General features: G+C 40.2%; 1 protein-coding gene across 1 annotated transcript; it reads right to left on the bottom strand.

Annotated features, from left to right (window-relative positions):
• Window positions 1-3,697: 3,697 nt before the first annotated feature.
• Window positions 3,698-17,979, bottom strand: LOC130915336 (transmembrane protease serine 6-like). Its single transcript, XM_057835296.1, has 9 exons — window positions 17,902-17,979; window positions 17,612-17,840; window positions 10,540-10,626; window positions 10,317-10,451; window positions 6,667-6,832; window positions 6,379-6,557; window positions 4,139-4,234; window positions 3,930-4,072; window positions 3,698-3,862 (listed from the first exon to the last, which is right to left on the bottom strand). Exons 1-9 carry the CDS (start codon window positions 17,926-17,928, stop codon window positions 3,698-3,700), a joined length of 1,227 nt encoding a protein of 408 aa, XP_057691279.1. The 5' UTR covers window positions 17,929-17,979.
• Between the last annotated feature and the right edge of the window lie 1,588 nt (window positions 17,980-19,567).

Here is a 19,567-nt window from a genome sequence, read left to right as displayed (position 1 = left end):
ATGCAATGGAGCACCATCCTGCTGCAGAATTTTCCCTTTTTATGGTTAGGAATGTAAGAGGCAGCTAAGATTTGATCTTTCAGACTATTTATGTTGCCTTCCACCCTGCAGATCCCTCGCACACCCCCATACTGGATGCAACCCCAGACCATGATTTTGGTAATGATGTAACCACCAAACTTCACTGTTTTCTGAGTAAATCTCAGATCCATGCGGGGTCCAGTAGGTCTCCTGCAATATTTGTGGCGACTGTGGTGTAATTTAATGGAAGATTCATCTGAAAAAAATCAACCTTTTGCCACTTTTCAAGCCGGCGAGACGCCTTCTGTTTCTGCTGGTGTAGTTCCTGCGGCTTGGCTGGGAGGACAAATTCCTTCAGATACTTAAAGAGCATACGACAGGAGAAAAAAAAGTCTTAAATAGCATTATGTGAATTAGAATCATATTTTGAGACAATTCGACTTTATACAACAATTTAGCAAAGCACAGATGACGAGAAATTAGTCTTTTAATCTGCCGGTTAGCCACGCCTACCATTATAGGGCTCTAGCGTCCCCAACAGGTGGATGACGTCAGCGGGAGACTGGGCTAATCGGTTTTACTATTCAGCCCATTGAGGGGGAATTATTCAGAACGAGGAAAACGCGATGAAGAGAGCCGCAAAATGTCATTGTTTCAGTCTACTCCAATATTCTTACAGGATATTCTTTTTATCCAAGTATTTTTCCACAATAGCTAAATAAATGGCTTGAGAAGGACCAGTCAGCCCGTCGAGGGGGAAGTATTCACAACGAGGAAAACGCGACGAAGAGAGCTGCAAAATGTCATTGTTTCTGTCTCTTTACTTCAATATTTTTCAGGATATTCTTTTTATCCAAGTATTTTCCCCAATTGCTAAATAAATGGCATGGTCATGACAAGTCTTGTGCTAAATGGAATATGAAATAACTAAAATGCACTTATTCAGGACGACATGACAAACTTACTCCATAATGGTCAAAACTGTCGACTTCACCTTTACTGTCGCACTTCTCGAACGATATTTTATGACACCTAAATCAGACATGTCATTTCCCTTCCCCGGCTTTGGAGAATGTAAACAAACCAAGAAGCGTGACAGCTAGCCGACATGCTAACCCGAACAGAGTGATGTTTCAAAGTCTTCGAAGCGGAAAATCACACATAACAAGCCCGGATTATTTGACATGACAACTGCGTTGTCGATTGTCTTCGCAGACCGGCAAACCGCCCGGCGGAGAGCAATTTATAGCTAGTTCCCCGGAGGAGGGCGGCTGCAGTTGTTGTGCAGCTAACGTGCAGCTAATGTGCACGAGGAGAGCTTTTTACATGATGACACCACAAGTTTAACTTCATTACAATATTAATGAATTGAAAGAATGTTTGTATCATGTTTGTCCTCCTAGAAATCCTATTAAAACAAAAAATATATTTCCCTCCCCCATCTTTTTCCATTTAAAAAAAAAAAAAAAAGCTCCGAAGCAGCACTAAAGAGCCGCATGCGGCCCAAGAGCCGCGGGTTTTAGACCGCCGTCGTAGCCCTCCTTTTTTCTTTTTATTTGACCCTCATAAGTACTACATTACCACAACAATAACAGTCCTTCTGTCAACTGACCCATTTACAGGACAGGGGGAATTCTAATGGCCGTGTAAAGAGTTTTTCTTGATTCGGTGAGAAGGTGAATAGTTTTTTCCCTGTTGTTCGTGAACTAAATTTCCACACAAACGCACATCGAGGTACCATTAACTTAGCAAGGAGAGGTAAGAGAGTCATTTTTCGAGTGTCCCAGAGCTCGCGAAATTGTGAGGGGGGGCGCATTTATCCAACTCTCGTCAGCCATAATTGTCTGAAGTTGGCGCGTCGGTGTTGTGCCGAAAAATAGCCACTCCACGCGAAATGTCCCCCCGACGGGAGCGCCCACACGTCATTCGTACAAACAGCCTTTTCTTACCAATCGATGGACACGGAAACGACGTTCTTGTACCGTGAATATGTATCATTTTACTCTGCTTGAACTAATAAATACTTTACTGTGACCAACGCTCTGAAAATAGAGCAAGGCTTTATTTTGGGCCCCGCCTCTCCGCGCAAGTTCAATCAAAGTTTGCTTTCCGTCCAAGACGGCCGTCCACCGCTCACTTTCGCCGAAAAGTCCGATCGAAACTATTGTAATGCCCCGGATATGGGGAAGAAGGAGAGAAGTCTGTATTTGCTTACCCACTCGATTGTGGTAACAATAATAAAGAAAAACAATAACAAAATAACAGCGGGCTGCTACGACATGCGACCGCTATCTCTCGCTATCTCGCTCGTTCTCCCATTCTTCCTACTCGTTCCCCTTGCGTCTCTTAAATAAATAAATAAATAAAATACTACTCTAAAATGCTGCTCTCGCTCGCGCGGGTAGTAGAGTGGAGTGGGCTACAGCTGTGTAATCGGCTGACTGACGCATCTGATTAGTATCTTTTTTTTTTTCGGGGGGGGGGGGGGGGGGGGCGCAAACGAGACTGTGGCGGGCCCAAACGAGACTGTGGCGGCCCGCCACAGTCTCGTCCATTAGTGGGAAACACTGCGTTTGTCTGGCGTCATGCGAAAAATAAACGTATTCATCCGCAAAAACAGCAGAATCCTTAGTCCTCATACACAACAGTACGGCCGTATAGTGAAGAGGATATCTTTAACCGTACACATCACAGCACCCTCCTCCTCAATGCAAAACCGAAGCCGGAAGTCACTAATTTTCATGGCGCGGGATTCAAAAAACCAAATATAGCGATCGCTTCCACACACATCCAAGCGGTCCATATCATTCAGGAGCATAAAATACCGTGTGTATTATGAAATAAACATGCTTTTTCGTGTCACATGCACTCTTAACTTTTTAAATGGGTGAATAAACAAATACTGTACTGTATTTGTACTTTTCTCTCAATGTGTTAGGCTTCTAAGTGTTAACAAAGATAAACAGCAAGCCAAACTCCTTTTCAAGAGCCAGGAAGTAAGCGTCCAAGCTCCTTTTATTGACCTCTTTCAGACCAGAAAGTCACGCTGACAACATTGATTTGGAGTGAAACTAAAAAGGAAACACAAAATATTTGCTTAATGAAATGATAACATGGCAATGCTAACATTAGCACGTCTCAAATAGATGCTAACTGCTTTACAAATGGGTAAATAGCTTGCAAAAATACAGTGCTGAGTTGCCTCTCAGTCTTGTTAAATAAAAACATACAAACGTTTTAAAGTGCAGAAATTACTATCAATATGGGAACATAAGCTTGTAAACATATAAACTCAGTCATTGCCTTCTGAGGGGATTACAGGTAGGATTGCATTGTATTTAAATGAGCGCAGCCATGCTGCTTTCTTACTGGAAGTCACTACTTTCTACTTTTGTCACATCCTGCTTCAGAAAGACTTCAAAATAAAAGCATAAAATCTTACATCCAAACAAATGACTTAATTGTGTTATAGTTAACTGTAATTCACAAAGAAAACGTGAGGGCAGAACAGTATTGACACTAGTAGTGTCAGCAAACAGTTATTAAACCTAGCTGTTTGCATTTACACAGAAAAATGTTTGGAAATGTAGGCAAATCATGTTAGCAACGTCGACTAATCAGGATTTCAGAGGCCGAAATGAACTTCACAATTGCTGAAGCGTTAATACACGAGTGTTCAATGTACCTCCAGATGTTGTCCGACCCAGTCCATCAACTTGGTAACTCGGCTGTACACGCCCGGCTTATTGCGGCGACCGCAGCCTTCGCCCCAACTCACCACCCCCGCCAGCCTCCACTCCCCCAAAGCCGTCTCACACACCAGGGGCCCTCCACTGTCACCCTAAAATTGAGTTGTTAGTATTACAAGGATGTGTGTGTATACTATCATGGTGTCAGGTTCTACTTACCTGGCAGGAGTCCACTCCTCCCACCAAGGAGCCGGCGCAGATCATCCGAGGTGTCAAGTGCACGCCGTAGATGGTCGGGCGGCGGCAGACCGACTCGGCGATCACCTTAACCTGAGCTTGCCTGAGTTCATCCGACACAGTACCTGATGACACAAAACACGCAAGTATCCTGACGTCGCCATTGGCTCAATTATGTCAGAGGAACACACCTCCTTCCTGGACTGACCCCCAGCCCGTGATCCAACAGGGTGCACCGGGAAGAAAGGACTCGTCGGGACTGGGAAGACAGACTGGTCGCACCCCGCCTACAGACATAACCACAAAATGTAGTCAATAGGGGGCACTACGACAAAAATGTATTCTGTATTTTCATTTCACTTCTAAGTGACAGCAGTGTTGTTTTTGTCAACGATGACTATAACGAAAGGGCGTAGGTTTGTATAGGGACGGTAGGGACAAAACACTACCAACTTTTCAGGATGCTCAAATTGTCCCCACCAACTTTTAAGTACCCTTATTTGCATTATATAATGACTTCATTTATATAGGTAGTTTAGAATGTCTTCCCATATGTTTTAATTGTTGTATTTGACCCCACCATTAGTAAGTGAATCATTTTCATTATGTTTAGACTTACAGTACATGTACCTCTTTTCGATGCTGAATGTGCCAGTCAATTTCTCATAAATGTACATTTGATTGGCTGATGACTTGACCACGCCCCCCACACACAGAGACATTAGATATTAGGGATATTAAAAGTTTTTTTTTCAGCCAGCAGCAACCGAAAGAAATGTAAGAAGACGCCATTGTTGTGCAAGTAGTGAACACACCACTAATTTTGCTACTGAAAGTCTGACCTGCATCAGAGTTTGCATAACATTCAACTGTGTCAACTTGCTAACCTGAAAAACTTGAGTAGGTAGCTGCTGCTGAGAGAAGTGTCCTCCTTTAGGTGTTTTCTACTGTTAACGTTAAACTGTGAGGAATGTAGTGAACAGAGTTTTACCCCCATTTTACTTTTCATTTTATTTATGTGGTCTTAAAGCAGCCCAAAGGAGCTTTTATGTTTTTTTTTTGTTGAGTTTGGCTGTGCTTGTGGACAAAACCAGTAGTGTTTGACCTGAAGGACAGCTCCAGTTTGATCTATTTTTTTTATTCCCTGACTAAAAAGTTTTTTTGTTATATTTATTTAGACAGGCAATTTTGAGTGGTATTAAGACAAATGTTTATTTTTTTTGCATCCCTGGATAGTTTCGAGATGATTAACAAGCTTGTATTTATTGTATATATATCATTTATGTTCAAATAATGCAATTTAAATTTGCTCATAAAATCCGGACATTTTGCCTCAAAGTCTTCAAAATGCTTCTTTTGTAATTTTGTAAATCCCGTCCTCAGCAAAAAGTGTACATGCACGTTATGCCATATCGTCCCTACCCATGTTCTGACCAAACCTACGCCCTTGCTAAAACGGTCATATTTACCGTAATTTTTGGAATATGAGTTGCTACTTTTTTCCTTCATTTTGAATCCTGCGGCTTTTAGTCCAGTGTGGCTTATTTGTTGATTTATTTGAGTTAATAGCTAACACTTTTTCTGACAGCGGCGTCATAAGACTGTCATAAGACCGTCATAATTATGACATGAGTCACATGAGACTATCATGGGCATTACTGAATGCTTATAACAGACGTCATTAAGTGTCATCTGGCAAATTATGTTGCTAACTCCATTTATGTCCAGTTTGGATCTTTCACATCCATTCAAAAGTGAGATAATTTGCCGTATAACACTGAATGACATCTGTCATAAGCATTCATTAATGCTCATGATAGTGTCATGTCATAATTATGACGGTCTTATAACAGTCTTATGACGCCGCTGTCAGATAAAGTGTTACCAAATAGTATAACTAGAAATTAATGAAAGAACTGGAACAGTAACTGAAGAATTAATTAGCACACAACATGAATTTTGATTGTTATTTACATCTGTAGCGGTACAATGCATGCTAGGAGGCATGCTGGACAACAACAGTGTTGATAGCAGGTGGAAGCAGAGGTTGACTGTCTCCCCCATGGGAGCAGTGATTGCCAAATGAAACTTCTTGAAGCAATGAAGCTTTGGAGACAATTGTTTCAAAGCTTCATGGTGGTCCATTGAGTCTTATGACAGTCGTATGATGCTGATGTCAAAGTGTTACCGTTTAATGTCCTTTAGTGTAAATATCCCATAATAGAGTGAGGGCAGCTGCGGTTTATATTCCAGTGCGACTTATCTATGAACAAATTTGGTGGGTGGGGGCTTATAGTCAGGTAGAGCTTATAGTGCTAAAATTACTGTAGTCGACTAACAATTTTTTCATGACGATAACATTTTAAAATTTTATCGTCCGATATTATTGGCTACCCGATAATATCGGACAACTTGGGCAACGAAATCTTACCGCTCATCTCTATGTCGACGATGGTGCGCAGAAGGCCGATGTCGTAATCGTTGCTGCGCGTGTTGAATCGAGGGTGATAAAGAATTTGCAGAGCTCGGTATCGTTTTCCCATGTAGAGCTTGAAAATGTTGACGATCGACACCACCGCCTGCCAGTCGGCCACCTGTGACATGTCGTCTCTGAAGTATGGTGGAAACCTACTCTCATTGGCTGCCATTGACGGTGATATAATCTAATCCATTTCAACTGGATCGCTGTCAGTTACTCCTTTTTCTGCAGTAAACTTACTCAACAAAACAGTGAGCTGCGGTGATGACCCAGCGTGGCGAGACAATGGCACCCCCACAGACGTGATTCCCTCTCCAGTGCAAGCTGGCCTGCCAACCCCAAACGTCCACAGCTGCCGGCATCCCTCCGACGATGCGCCTGCCATCGCCAGCAAAGCCTGGGCATTCTGAAGATAAAAGATAGTACAAGAATGCACACGCTCTATATCCAAAATTTTGGAGCAATCGTGGTTTATGTGTACTACAAAGCAGTGGCGATGAGACTGCAAGGGAAGCTCAACTTCCCCCAAAATGTCAAAAAATAAGTGATGTGTGTGTCTGATGTGTGTACATGTCATTGACTAAACAGTTTTGTTCAGAATTAGCTTCTTATCACTGGTTGTACCTGTACCTGCATCCGAGATATAAATACCTGGATGAGCACTAATTATCTTTTACGTAACCCTCAAAAGACAGAAGTACTTATAATGGGCCCTAAAAGTGTGAGGGACTCTCTAACTGCCAAGATAGTCACTCTGGACAATGTGAGTGTAGCCTCCAGCACCACAGTTAAAAACCTAGAAGTTCTATTTGACCCAGACCTATCATTAAAAACTCATATTAAACAAACCTGCAGAACAGCCTTTTTTCACCTGCGCAACATAGCCAAAATTCGACATTTGGTCTAAAAACGATGCAGAAAAGTAGTTCACGCGTTTGTTACTTCTAGATTAAATTACTGTAATTCCTTACTTGCAGCTTGTCCTAAAAGTTCCCTAAAAGGTCTTCAGCTAGTCCAGAACGCAGCAGCAAGACTTTTAACAGGAACTAATAGAAGAGAGCACATCACCCCTGTGCTCCCAGCCCTTCACTGGCTTCCAGTCGAGATTAGAATTAAATTTAAAATCCTCCTTCTTACATTTAAGACCATTAATGGTTTGGGGCCATCTTAACTCACCGATGCTCTGGTTCCATACCACCCCAACAGAACACTTCGTTCTCAGAATGCATGTCTAGTGGTAGTTCCCAGGGTCTCTAAAAGTACAGTAGGCGCTAGAGCCTTTAGCTACCAAGCTCTTATGGAATCAGCTTCCAGCTAATATTAAAGAGGCCAACACAGTCTGTACATTTAAGATTAGACTAAAAACGTTCCTATTTGACAAAGCTTATGGTCAGGCTAGTTGAAAATAGACTTGACTCACAGTTCAGTCTAAGCTGCACTAGAAGCTATAATGCTGGGGGAAGTACAGCCACTGAGTCCTATCCCGTTTCTCACTCTATTTATCACTTGTCTTATATCTTTTTTCTAATTCTTATTTCTAGTTGACTAGTCTCTTCATTACTAGTCACCCGGTGTCCCCTTTCCCCCCTCCCCTCTGGGGAGGGGCTATTTTTCAGCCGCAGCCGCCTGACAATCCTGACCCCTGGCTGAATGGACGTCCTCGTTAGCCGCTACAGCATTGGCATTATACTTCGCAATATTTACGTAAAATAAATGCTGACAGTACGTTTTTTGCTTTAAACCAAGAATCGAGACTGTTTTACGTCCAGCCCTTTGTGATTTGGCAGCCGCTAATTTTCTTACTGACTAGCATTGTAGTTCGCAATATTTGAGTAAAATAATTGCTAACTGCAAGGTCTTCTTGCTTTTAACCAAGAATCAAGACTGTTTTACGTCCATATCTATAAAGAATACAGGGACTTTAGCATTTATTCACAAAAAAATAAAAAATAAACAGAAAAAGCCCTTTGTGAAATGGCAGCCGCCAATTTGCTTACTGACTAGCATCATAGTTCGCAATATTTATGTAAACTAAATGCGAACTGCCCGTTTTTTGCTTTTAACCAAGAATCGAGACTGTTTTACGTCCATATCTAATCTATAAAGAATTCAGGGATTTAAACATTCGCAAGAATTTTCAACAGAAAAAGCGCTTTGTTTACATACGGCGGCCACTAATTTGCTTACTAACATGATAGTTCGCAATATTTATGTAAATTAAATGCTAACTGCACGTTTTTTTTTTTTTGCTTTTAACCAATAATCGAGACTGTTTTACTTCCATATCTATGAAGAATACAGGGATTCAAGCATTTATTCACAAGAACTTTCAACAGAAAAATCTCTTTGTCTGTGATATGGCAGCTGCTAATTTGATGACTGACTAGCATCATAGTTCTCAATATTTAAGTAAAATAAATGCTAACTGCACGGTTTTCTTGCTTTTAATCAAGAATCAAGACTTTTACGTCCATATCTATAAAGAATTCAGGGATTTAAACATTTATTCACATGAATTTTCAACGGAAAAAGCTCTTTGTCTGTGATATGGCGGCCGCTAATTTGATGACTGACTAGCATCATAGTTTGCAATATTTAAGTAAAATAAAAGTTTGCAATATTTAAGTAAAATAAATGCTAAATGCACGGTTTTCTTGCTTTTAACCAAGAATCAAGACTGTTTTACATCCATATCTATAAAGAATACAGGGATTTAAGCATTTATTCACTAGAATTTGCAACGGAAAAAGCTCTTTGTCTGTGATATGACAGGTGCTAATTTGCTGACTGACTAGCATTATAGTTCACAGTATTTACATAAAATAAATGCTAACTGCATGTTTTTTTTTTTTGCTTTTAACCCAGAATTGAGACAGTTTTACGTCCGCACCTAGAAAGAATACAGGGACTTAAGCATTTATTCACATGAATTTTCAACGGAAAAAGCTCTTTGTCTGTGATATGGCAGCCGCTAATTTTCTTACTGACTAATGTGATAGTTCGCAATATTTACGTAAAATAAAGGCTAACTGCAAGTTTTTTTTACTTTGAACCAAGAATCGAGACAGTTTTACTTCCATATCTGTAAAGAATTCAGGTATTTAAGCATTTATTCACAAAAAGTTTTAACTGAAAAAACGCTTTGTCTGTGATATGGTGGCCGCCAATTTGGCTTACTGACTAGCATCATAGTTCGCACTATTTACGTAAAATAAATGCTAACTGCACATTTCTTTTGCTTTTAACCATGAATCGAGTTTGTTTTATGTCCATATCTATAAAGAATACAGGGATTTATGCATTTATTCACAAAAATTATCAACGGAAAAAACTTTGTCTGTGATATGGCGGCCCCTAATTTGCTCCCTGACTAGCATCATAGTTCGCAATATTTCCGTAAAATTAACGCTTAATTCAAGTTTGTTTGTTTTTTTTGCTTTTAACTGAGAATCGAGACTGTTTTACATCCATATCTATTAAGAATTAAGCATTTATTAAGAATTTTCAATGGAAAAAGCTCTTTGTCTGTGTTTCCACTCAGTCAGCTTTGAAGGAGATAGGCCCCCTATGAATCGGCCCCGCAACCCGTCAATACTCTAAGTTGAACTGGAGATTTTCATCATCATCCTAGCGACACTTGGTTTGTTAAAATCGACTAGTAATTGAGCTTCTCTTTCTGGTATTTTTTGTTGTTGTTGTGTTGTTGTTGTTTTTTTATTGAAGCTGCTTGTGTTGGGAGACTTGACTTCTGGCACTCTAGTTTCTTTCCCTACTGAGCAGCGGTTGCCGCTGAGCCCCTCCACCGTCACAAAGCACTCACAGGCGGACACACTGTGAGCTTCCCCGCATTGAAAGAGCAGCTTCTGCCACTGCTACAAAGATACTAGTACCTGCTGTGACATTGACTATGGGGTTAACAGGGGTCTTTGGCGGAGACGGCTGCAGGGTCGGCACGCTGCAGTTGCCTTTCACACCACAAGGCGGCGACGAGGACTTTAACTCCGATGGAAAAAGTAGGAACTTTACTGTTGGGTGGAGACGTGAGCAGGAAGGTGAGATGTATAAACAAAAATGTTATGAAATATTTTCACGGGTATCAGAAGATGGAGTTACCTAAGAGAGCTGCGGTGATGAGAAGTTTGACAGCGAAGGACAAGATCACGATGAGCAGCAGCTCGCGAGAACAACAGGCTTGGGCTTCTGACCATACACAAAATGATGTCCTCTAATGAATTCATGTGAACTCACAACATCGCGCGTTTGTGGCCATTTGGGAATTCACACTAAAATATGAGATACAGTGGAATGAAAAAGTATCTGAACCTTTTGAAATTTCTCACATTTCTGCATAAAATCACCATCAAATGTGATCTGATCTTTCTCAAAATCACACAGATGAAAAAACAGCGTCTGCTTTAACTAAAACCACCCAAACATTTATAGGTTTTCATATTTTAATGAGGGTAGCATGCAAACAATGACAGAAGGGGGAAAATAAGTAAGTGAACCTTCTGCCTAAGGAGACTTAAAGAGCAATTGAAACCAATTTTTGCCAAACATTTCAAGTCAGGTGTGTGCCCAATCACTGATGAGTGGTTTAAAGCTGTCCTGCCCACTATAAAACACACACCAGGTAAGAATAGTCTTGATGAGAAGCATTGTCTGATGTGCATCATGGCTCGGTCAAAAGATCTGTCTGAAAACCTGCGATCAAGGATTGTTGATTTGTATAAAGCTGGGAAAGGATACATAACCTCTCTAAAAGTCTGGGTGTTCTTCAATCGACAGTCAGAGAAGTTGTCTACAACTGGAGTGAGTTTGGCACTGTTGCATCTCTCCCTAGGAGAGGCCAACCACCAAAGATGACGCCAATATCAGCGCAGAATACTCAGAGAGGTAAAAAAGAACCTAAGAGTGTCTCCTAAAGACTAACAGAAATCACTGGCATAGTCCAATATCTCTGTGCACACATCAACTATATGTAAAACTATGGCCATGAATGGTGTTCATGGGAAGACTCCACGGAGGAAGCCACTGCTGGCTAAAAAAAACATTGTTGCTCATTTAATGTTCGCAAAAAGGCACTTGGACACTCAACTGACGTTTTGGCAAAACATTTTGTGGACTGATGAAACCAAAGATGAATTGTTTGGGAGAAACACAAAACGTCATGTGTGGAGGAAAAATGGAACAGCTCACCAATATCAACACCTCATCCCCACCGTGAAGCATGGTGCAGTGAGCATCATGATTTGGGGTTGTTTCGCTTCCTCAGGGCCTGGACAACTTGCAATCATTAATGGAAGAATGAATTCAAAAGTTTATCAGGATGTTTTGCAGGAAAACGTGAGGCCGTATGTCAGACAGTTGAAGCTAAAAGGAGGATGGATGCTGCAATATGACAATGATCCAAAACACAGAAGTAAATCAACATTAGAATTTTTCACAAGAACAAAATACACGTTCTCGAGTGGCCAAGTCAAAGTCCAGACTCTAATCCCATTGAGATGCTGTGGCCTAAAGACATCCCAGGAATTTGACTGAACTACAGCAGTTTTGTAGAGAAGAATGGGCCAAGATTAGTCCTGATCGATGTGCCAGACTGATCTGCAGCTAACGGAAGCGTCTTGTTGAAATTATTGCTGCCAAAGGGGGGGGGGGGGCACAAAATATTAAATGTGATGGTTATTATTTTTTCCCCCCTTCTGTCATTGTTTAAATACTATCCTCATTAAAATATGAAAACCTATAAATGTTTGGGTAGTTTTAGTTAAAGCACTTTTTTCATCCGTGTGATTTTGAAAAATATCAGATCACGTTTGATGGTGATTATATGCAGAAATGTGAGAAATTTCAAAAGGTTCAGATACTTTTTCATACCACTGTAAATCCTATGTTAGGATCTGTTTTCTTGAGGAGAAAAATACACATAATTATTCATCAATGTTTACAAGTGTTACTTCTTAGACGTGCAATGACTCATCAACACATTATTTGAAAACGATAAATGTGTGTAATATGTAGTTTTCAAGATCTAGTTTCCAACTGCTGGTCGGCCTACCCAAGATGGGCGCCATTTGAAACCATTCATGGTTTATGGAGTTTTTGACAATTGTCAGTTGAAAACAAGTTTATATGCTTATAACCGAGGTGAAAACATTGATGAAACATATTTTCCGGTACTTTCCTTCATTTTCTGTATGTGAGGTTATGTGTCATGTCGTGTGAAGTGATGCAATGTATCATATTTCCTGTCAGACAATGTCATGCTATTTGAAAGGTCATCACCCTGGGAAAACGGTATTATTACTGTATGTATTGTGAAGGATGGAACATACAATACATAATGCAATCAGTGTTCCTTTGTGGAGGTTCGGTTGTTGGAAAGTAATATTTTCATAACAAAAGAATAAAATCATAAATAGTACAGTGCCTTGCAAAAGTATTCGGCCCCCTTGAATCTTGCAACCTTTCGCCACATTTCAGGCTTCAAACATAAAGATATGAAATTGAATTTTTTTGTCAAGAATCAACAACAAGTGGGACACAATCGTGAAGTGGAACAACATTTATTGGATAATTTAAACTTTTTTAACAAATAAAAAACTGAAAAGTGGGGCGTGCAATATTATTCGGCCCCTTTACTTTCAGTGCAGCAAACTCACTCCAGAAGTTCAGTGAGGATCTCTGAATGATCCAATGTTGTCCTAAATGACCGATGATGATAAATAGAATCTACCTGTGTGTAATCAAGTCTCCGTATAAATGCACCTGCACTGTGATAGTCTCAGGGTTCTGTTTAAAGTGCAGAGAGCATTATGAAAACCAAGGAACACACCAGGCAGGTCCGAGATACTGTTGTGGAGAAGTTTAAAGCCGGATTTGGATACAAAAAGATTTCCCAAGCTTTAAACATCTCAAGGAGCACTGTGCAAGCCATCGTATTGAAATGGAAGGAGCATCAGACCACTGCAAATCTACCAAGACCCGGCCGTCCTTCCAAACTTTCTTCTCATACAAGGATAAAACTGATCAGAGATGCAGCCAAGAGGCCAATGATCACTCTGGATGAACTGCAAAGATCTACAGCTGAGGTGGGAGAGTCTGTCCATAGGACAACAATCAGTCGTACACTGCACAAATCTGGCGTTTATGGAAGAGTAGCAAGAACAAAGCCATTTCTCAAAGATATCCATAAAAAGTCTCGTTTAAAGTTTGCCACAAGCCACCTGGGAGACACACCAAACATGTGGAAGAAGGTGCTCTGGTCAGATGAAACCAAAATTGAACTTTTTGGCACAATGCAAAACGATATGTTTGCATCAGCTCATCACCCTGAACACACCATCCCCACTGTCAAACATGGTGGTGGCAGCATCATGGTGTGGGCCTGCTTTTCTTCAGCAGGGACAGGGAAGATGGTTAAAATTGAAGGGGAAAATGGATGCAGCCAAATACAGGAACATTCTGGAAGAAAACCTGTTGGTATCTGCACAAGACCTGAGACTGGGACGAAGATTTATCTTCCAACAGGACAATGATCCAAAACATAAAGCCAAATCTACAATGGAATGGTTCAAAAATAAACGTATCCAGGTGTTAGAATGGCCAAGTCAAAGTCCAGACCTGAATCCAATCGAGAATCTGTGGAAAGAGCTGAAGACTGCTGTTCACAAAAACTCTCCATCCAACCTCACTGAGCTCGAGCTGTTTTGCAAGGAAGAATGGGCAAGAATGTCAGTCTCTCGATGTGCAAAACTGATAGAAACATACCCCAAGCAACTTGCAGCTGTAATTGGAGCAAAAGGTGGCACTACAAAGTATTAACGCAAGGGGGCCGAATAATATTGCACGCCCCACTTTTCAGTTTTTATTTGTTAAAAAATTTTAAATTATCCAATAAATGTTGTTCCACTTCACGATTGTGTCCCACTTGTTGTTGATTCTTGACAAAAAATTACAATTTTATATCTTTATGTTTGAAGCCTGAAATGTGGCGAAAGGTTGCAAGGTTCAAGAGGGCCGAATACTTTTGCAAGGCACTGTATGTATGTGCCGGAAAACACAGACAGGGCTGAAAAAGCAGTTTCTGCTCTTGCACCCCTTTTTAAAAGAAACTGCTGTATTTTATGCCAAACAACTGTTGTGTATGATAGAACAATACAGTGGGGCAAATAAGTATTTAGTCAACCACCAATTGTGCAAGTTATCCCACTTGAAAATATTAGAGAGGCAGATATATATATATATATATATATATATATATATATATGTATATATAGATATATATATATATTAGTGCTGTCAAGCGATTAAAATATTTGATCGCGATTAATCGCACAAATGTCATAGTTAACTCGCGATTAATCGTACATTGATCACACCTTTTTCTCTATTATAAATGTCCCTTGAATTATTTTAATACTTTTATCAACATTAAAAAAGTGGATAGGCTTGCTTTGTGCATTTTTTTTTTAATTGAAAACAATATGTAGTGTTATATTTCGCAGTACCATTCTCACTTTGAGCAGTCATTCACATTTCAAGCAATATATCTCACACAAGTTCAGACACGTAACTGCAATAATATAAAGAAGCTCTTCAGTGTTGTTAGTCACATAGAGCTCCCTCCCTCCCTCCCTCCCTCCCTCCCTCCCTCCCTCCCTCCCTCCCTCCCTCACTCACTCACTCACTCACTCACTCACTCACTCACTCACTCACTCACTCACTCACTCACTCACTCACTCACTCACTCACTCACTCACTCACTCACTCACTCACAGATAGCCCACACTGGTATCAGTAGTTACAGTAGTATATGGGGAGAGAGGAGGGATATGTCTCTGTCACTCACTCACTCACTCACTCACTCACTCACTCACTCACTCACTCACTCACTCACTCACTCACTCACTCACTCACTCACTCACTCACTCACTCACTCACTCACTCACTCACTCACTCACTCACTCACATTACTGTTCTGAAACATATCTACTTTGATTATTAAATTAACAGATAGATACATGACATGAACAAACTATGAGTTACCTGCACTGCTCCAACGCAGCTTTGAGCTTCCTCATTTTCTCCAGCTCGGTAGCTGTTGGCATGGCGACATTGGTTGGGTGTAGGGCCAGCGCCTCTTTCAGATGTCCCATATTCCCCTGGATGTGCTTGATCATTTCAAGGGTACTATTCCATCTAGTTGACACTTCCTGTGTGAGCGACTCTTTCTTCTGATGGTGTGCGATCTGTTGCTGCTCTAGCTCCACGGCATTTGCTGGGCTGTGTTTGAAATGTCCAACTTTTCGGCATTTTGCCAATGCGCTGTCAAACGGGCTGTTGTGTAAATCAACCGTGACTGCTCGGTGCACACTGTGTGCGATGTACGTCAAGTGTTCAAAAGGAAGCTGTCAGGCCGCAGCAATCAAGTTGCCTGCACTATCAGTGGTTAGTGAGACCACTTTGTGTTCAATGTTCCAGTCTTTGGCCACTTGCGTGAAATGCGCTGCAACAGCGTCGCTGAAGTGCCTCTCTTCGGTCTTCATAACAGTCAAAGCATGCGACTGAAGTTCCCACAGTGGGTCGAAATAATGTGCTGTGAGCCCGAGGTAGTTATCGTTACTGAAAGACGTCCAGTAATCTCCAGTGAGCGTGACTGTGTTTGTCTGCTCCAACGCGTCCTGTACCTTGGACTTCTCCGTGAACTTTCCCATTCAGAATTGTTTTCGTTTCCATTTCGTTTAACCGAAACAGCCTACTCTTTCACAGCGAATGAGCAGGCAAGATCAAGAACATGCGCGGGGCGTACCTATTGTTTTGTTTCCGGGTTTCAACTTTTTTTTTTCTCACGTTGCAACCAGTGGCCGCAGTTGATAAAAACTACAAGTCCACTTGGTCACAATAAACGTTAATCGCGCGATAAAAAAAATGACGCCGTTAAAATTTATTTTCGTTAACACGTTAATAACGCGCTATTTTTGACAGCAATAATATATATACAGTATATATATATATATATATATATATATATATATATATGTATATATGGCGGAAAACACTTAGGTGACTTGAAGTTCCACTCTGAGACCCTCAATTTGGCCAACTTTCAAAATTGTCCAAAATGCATGTGTGATACATCATTGGAAAGCTTAAAATCTCAATTTTCTGGGGGAACAAAAATTTTGAACCGAAGGCATTTTGGAAAAAAAAACATTTTTTTAAACAGCAAAACCCTAATTTGGAGGCGAGAGCAGAATTAAAGACGCCACAATTTTAACGAGATATTATCGTGTACTTGTGTCGATCCAAAAACGTAGCATGCATCACCCAGTGTCAAGACAGCTGTGAATGGCCACAGATTTTTTTAAATTTTATGAGCTAAACATGGTGATATGACAAGGGTCGCGATACAGAAATCGCAGACAACAAGGAGTGGTTGAGATTTTCTTTTTCATATAGTTAACCTTTTAAACGTTATTTTTCAATTTTTTTTAGTTTGGATCGATTATTTATCATCTAACATATCGGGGAAAATGCGACAGTAACTAAAAAAATACAATTAAGAGATAGTTATGAGGTAGATATCCGTGACTTTTTTGCAGACGCCAAATTTTTCATTGTGACGTAATTCGTTTAAAAGTTTAAAATATGCGAGTGAATAATTTTTTAAAGGCGATTTTTTTTTTAAACTAAATATTCAGACATCAATTAATGATTCTAAGCTAAGAATGACAGACATTTTGAATAATATAATTACTTACCTTCTTTTTATGGCTAAGTTGAAACAAAAGCGGTTGCGCAACGTCTGTAAACGGGGGTTGTCAGGGTAAAACGGACAAATTAAAAATAGTTTGGAGGCTTAGTGGGCCGTGAATCTGCAATGGCAGCATATAGACATATTGTTCTATCAAACACAACAGTTGTTTTCACTTAAAATACAGCAGTTTATTTTAAAGAGGGGTGCAAGAGCAGAAACCGCTAATTCAGTCTTGTGTTTTCCGCTATATATATACTTTCAGGAAAAAAGGATTTTTTCAGTTTATTAAGTTTTATAATATTAAAATGAAGCTATAATTTTTTTTATCCTGTTATATCCCTCAAGTTATCCTGTTAATAGCATGTAAACAAGCAACAAAAACATCCAGAACCTCCTTGCCGGTAACCACCACTAACTTCCTACCTGGTGCCTCATTTGGGGGCTCCTTGAGTAGCACCAGGTCTATGGATCCCTCTTCCAGAGGCCGTAAAGATGGTGGCAGCGGCGGGCACACAGGCTCACACTGAGGCGGCAGTGCCACCACGGTGTGTGAGACCAAGGAGGATACGCTCTTCAAGTCAGAAGAAGGTTCTGGAGGACAGCATGTTGACGACCAGTGTTGGGAAGAAAATACTCCAATTCCTGTTTGAACCTGAATGTCCAGATTTACGTTTTAACTGAGAGATTCATCAACACAAACATAATATTGTTACCTGAAAGTCATCTCTTAGCGAGGTCATCTTCAATTCCGACACATCTTTATCTTCTCTGCCTCTTCTGTACTGCTCAGTTATCACACTTAATCCTCTCTTTGTAACCTTCCTCCTACTCCTCTTCTTTGTCCTTCAGTGTGGTTGGTAAGGGATACGCATCTATGAATAATGCATGCAGGTAATTGTGCGGCTTGGGGTCACAGGTTAAAAACTGTTGGGATAGTGCTTCTCTTTATAAGGAACGTTGCACAGTCGGCACTCGTGTTTCCCAACAGTGGCGGAACTCGACTTCTATCCTTGGAGGGGGCAAGGGGTGGCCAAGACTATTTCAGGTAGTTCAGTTAGAATTCAACCATTTTTGGACCAAGTAGCTGACACTGTAACAATAAATGTAGTGCATAATTAAGTGGGAAAAACTACACAAGATTAGAGAATATCATGTTACAAGGAAAAAACAAAATGGATAGTTTTCGTAAAATAAACACAAAAAAATGGCAAGGACTGGAAAGCTTCATATAAAACTAAAATGTCATTTATTTAGCAGAAAAACAGCATCCAAAAAAATCAATTAGTAAATACTAAATAAAAAAAATATATAGCCCAGAAATCTCAGGGACAGTGGCCATTTTTATCTAAGAATAAAATGTTGATTTGCATTACGCCATTTTACAGTGGTATGAAAAAGTATCTGAACCTTTTGTAATTTCTCACATTTCTGCATAAAATCACCATCAAATGTGATCTGATCTTTGTCAAAATCACACAGATGAAAAAACGGTCAGCTTTACCTGAAACCACCCAAACATTTATAGTAGGGTTGTTCCTATCATGTTTTTTTGCTCCCGATCGTTTTAGTTTGAGTATCTGCCGATCCCGATATTTCCCGATCCGATTGCTTTTTTTTTTTTGCTCCCGATTCAATTCCAATCATTCCCGATAACATACATTTTAGCAATGCATTAAGAAAAAAAATGAATAAAACTCGGACGAATATATACATTCAACATACAGTACATAAGTACTGTATTTGTTTATTATGACAATAAATCCTCAAGTTGGCATTTACATTATTAACATTCTTTCTGTGAGAGGGCTCCACTGATAGAAAGACTTGTAATTCTTGAAGGATAAATGTGACTTTGTATATTGTGACTAAATATTGCCATCGAGTGGATTTTTATGAGCTTTCAGTAAATGATAATTCAGCCATTTAACTTCTGCCCAAATGCATGATGGGAAGTGCAACCATGATGGTGCATAATGGTACCAATTGATATGTCTTCTCAGCATTGGGAAATAAACTAGGGTGTTAAGAAAAAGATCAACTACTACCATTCTTCCCCACTTTGCTTCCTGATCGTTGAGAGAGGGATTTAAGGCTTTAGCCACATAAAAAATGGCTCCAAAGCCTGTCAAAATTCTCTCTACTCATTATACGCTGCCTTTTAGCGCTATCTATAGGTAAAACGGCGTCTTTATAGATTGAACTTGATAATGCGTGAGTGGGTCGTGCAGCGCATGCGTTAATTATTTAACGTGATTAATTTAAAAAAATTAATTACCGCCGATAACCCAATAAATTTGATCGCCCTACTTTAAGCCAAAACTACTCTGGATGGGTGTAAGACATTTTGTCTGTAACGTTAAATACAATTTGAAAACGATT

Source organism: Corythoichthys intestinalis, chromosome 4, assembly GCF_030265065.1.
Source record: "Corythoichthys intestinalis isolate RoL2023-P3 chromosome 4, ASM3026506v1, whole genome shotgun sequence".
In the NCBI taxonomy this organism is placed as follows: Eukaryota; Metazoa; Chordata; class Actinopteri; order Syngnathiformes; family Syngnathidae; genus Corythoichthys; species Corythoichthys intestinalis.
The sequence above is the reverse complement of the archived record's forward strand: the minus strand, read 5'-3'. Positions and strand labels throughout refer to the sequence as shown.

What these genes read in the sequence shown, in the direction of transcription:
- LOC130915336 (XM_057835296.1), bottom strand. Translation starts at nt 17,928, where the DNA reads ATGACCTCGCTAAGAGATGACTTTCAG. An exon ending in GCAGCTCACTGTTTTGTTGA is followed by an intron (nt 6,558 to 6,666) that starts GTAAGTTTACTG and finishes ACCATACTTCAG; the next exon opens with AGACGACATGTCACAGGTGG. An exon ending in CGTCGACATAGAGATGAGCG is followed by an intron (nt 4,235 to 6,378) that starts GTAAGATTTCGT and finishes TTATGTCTGTAG; the next exon opens with GCGGGGTGCGACCAGTCTGT.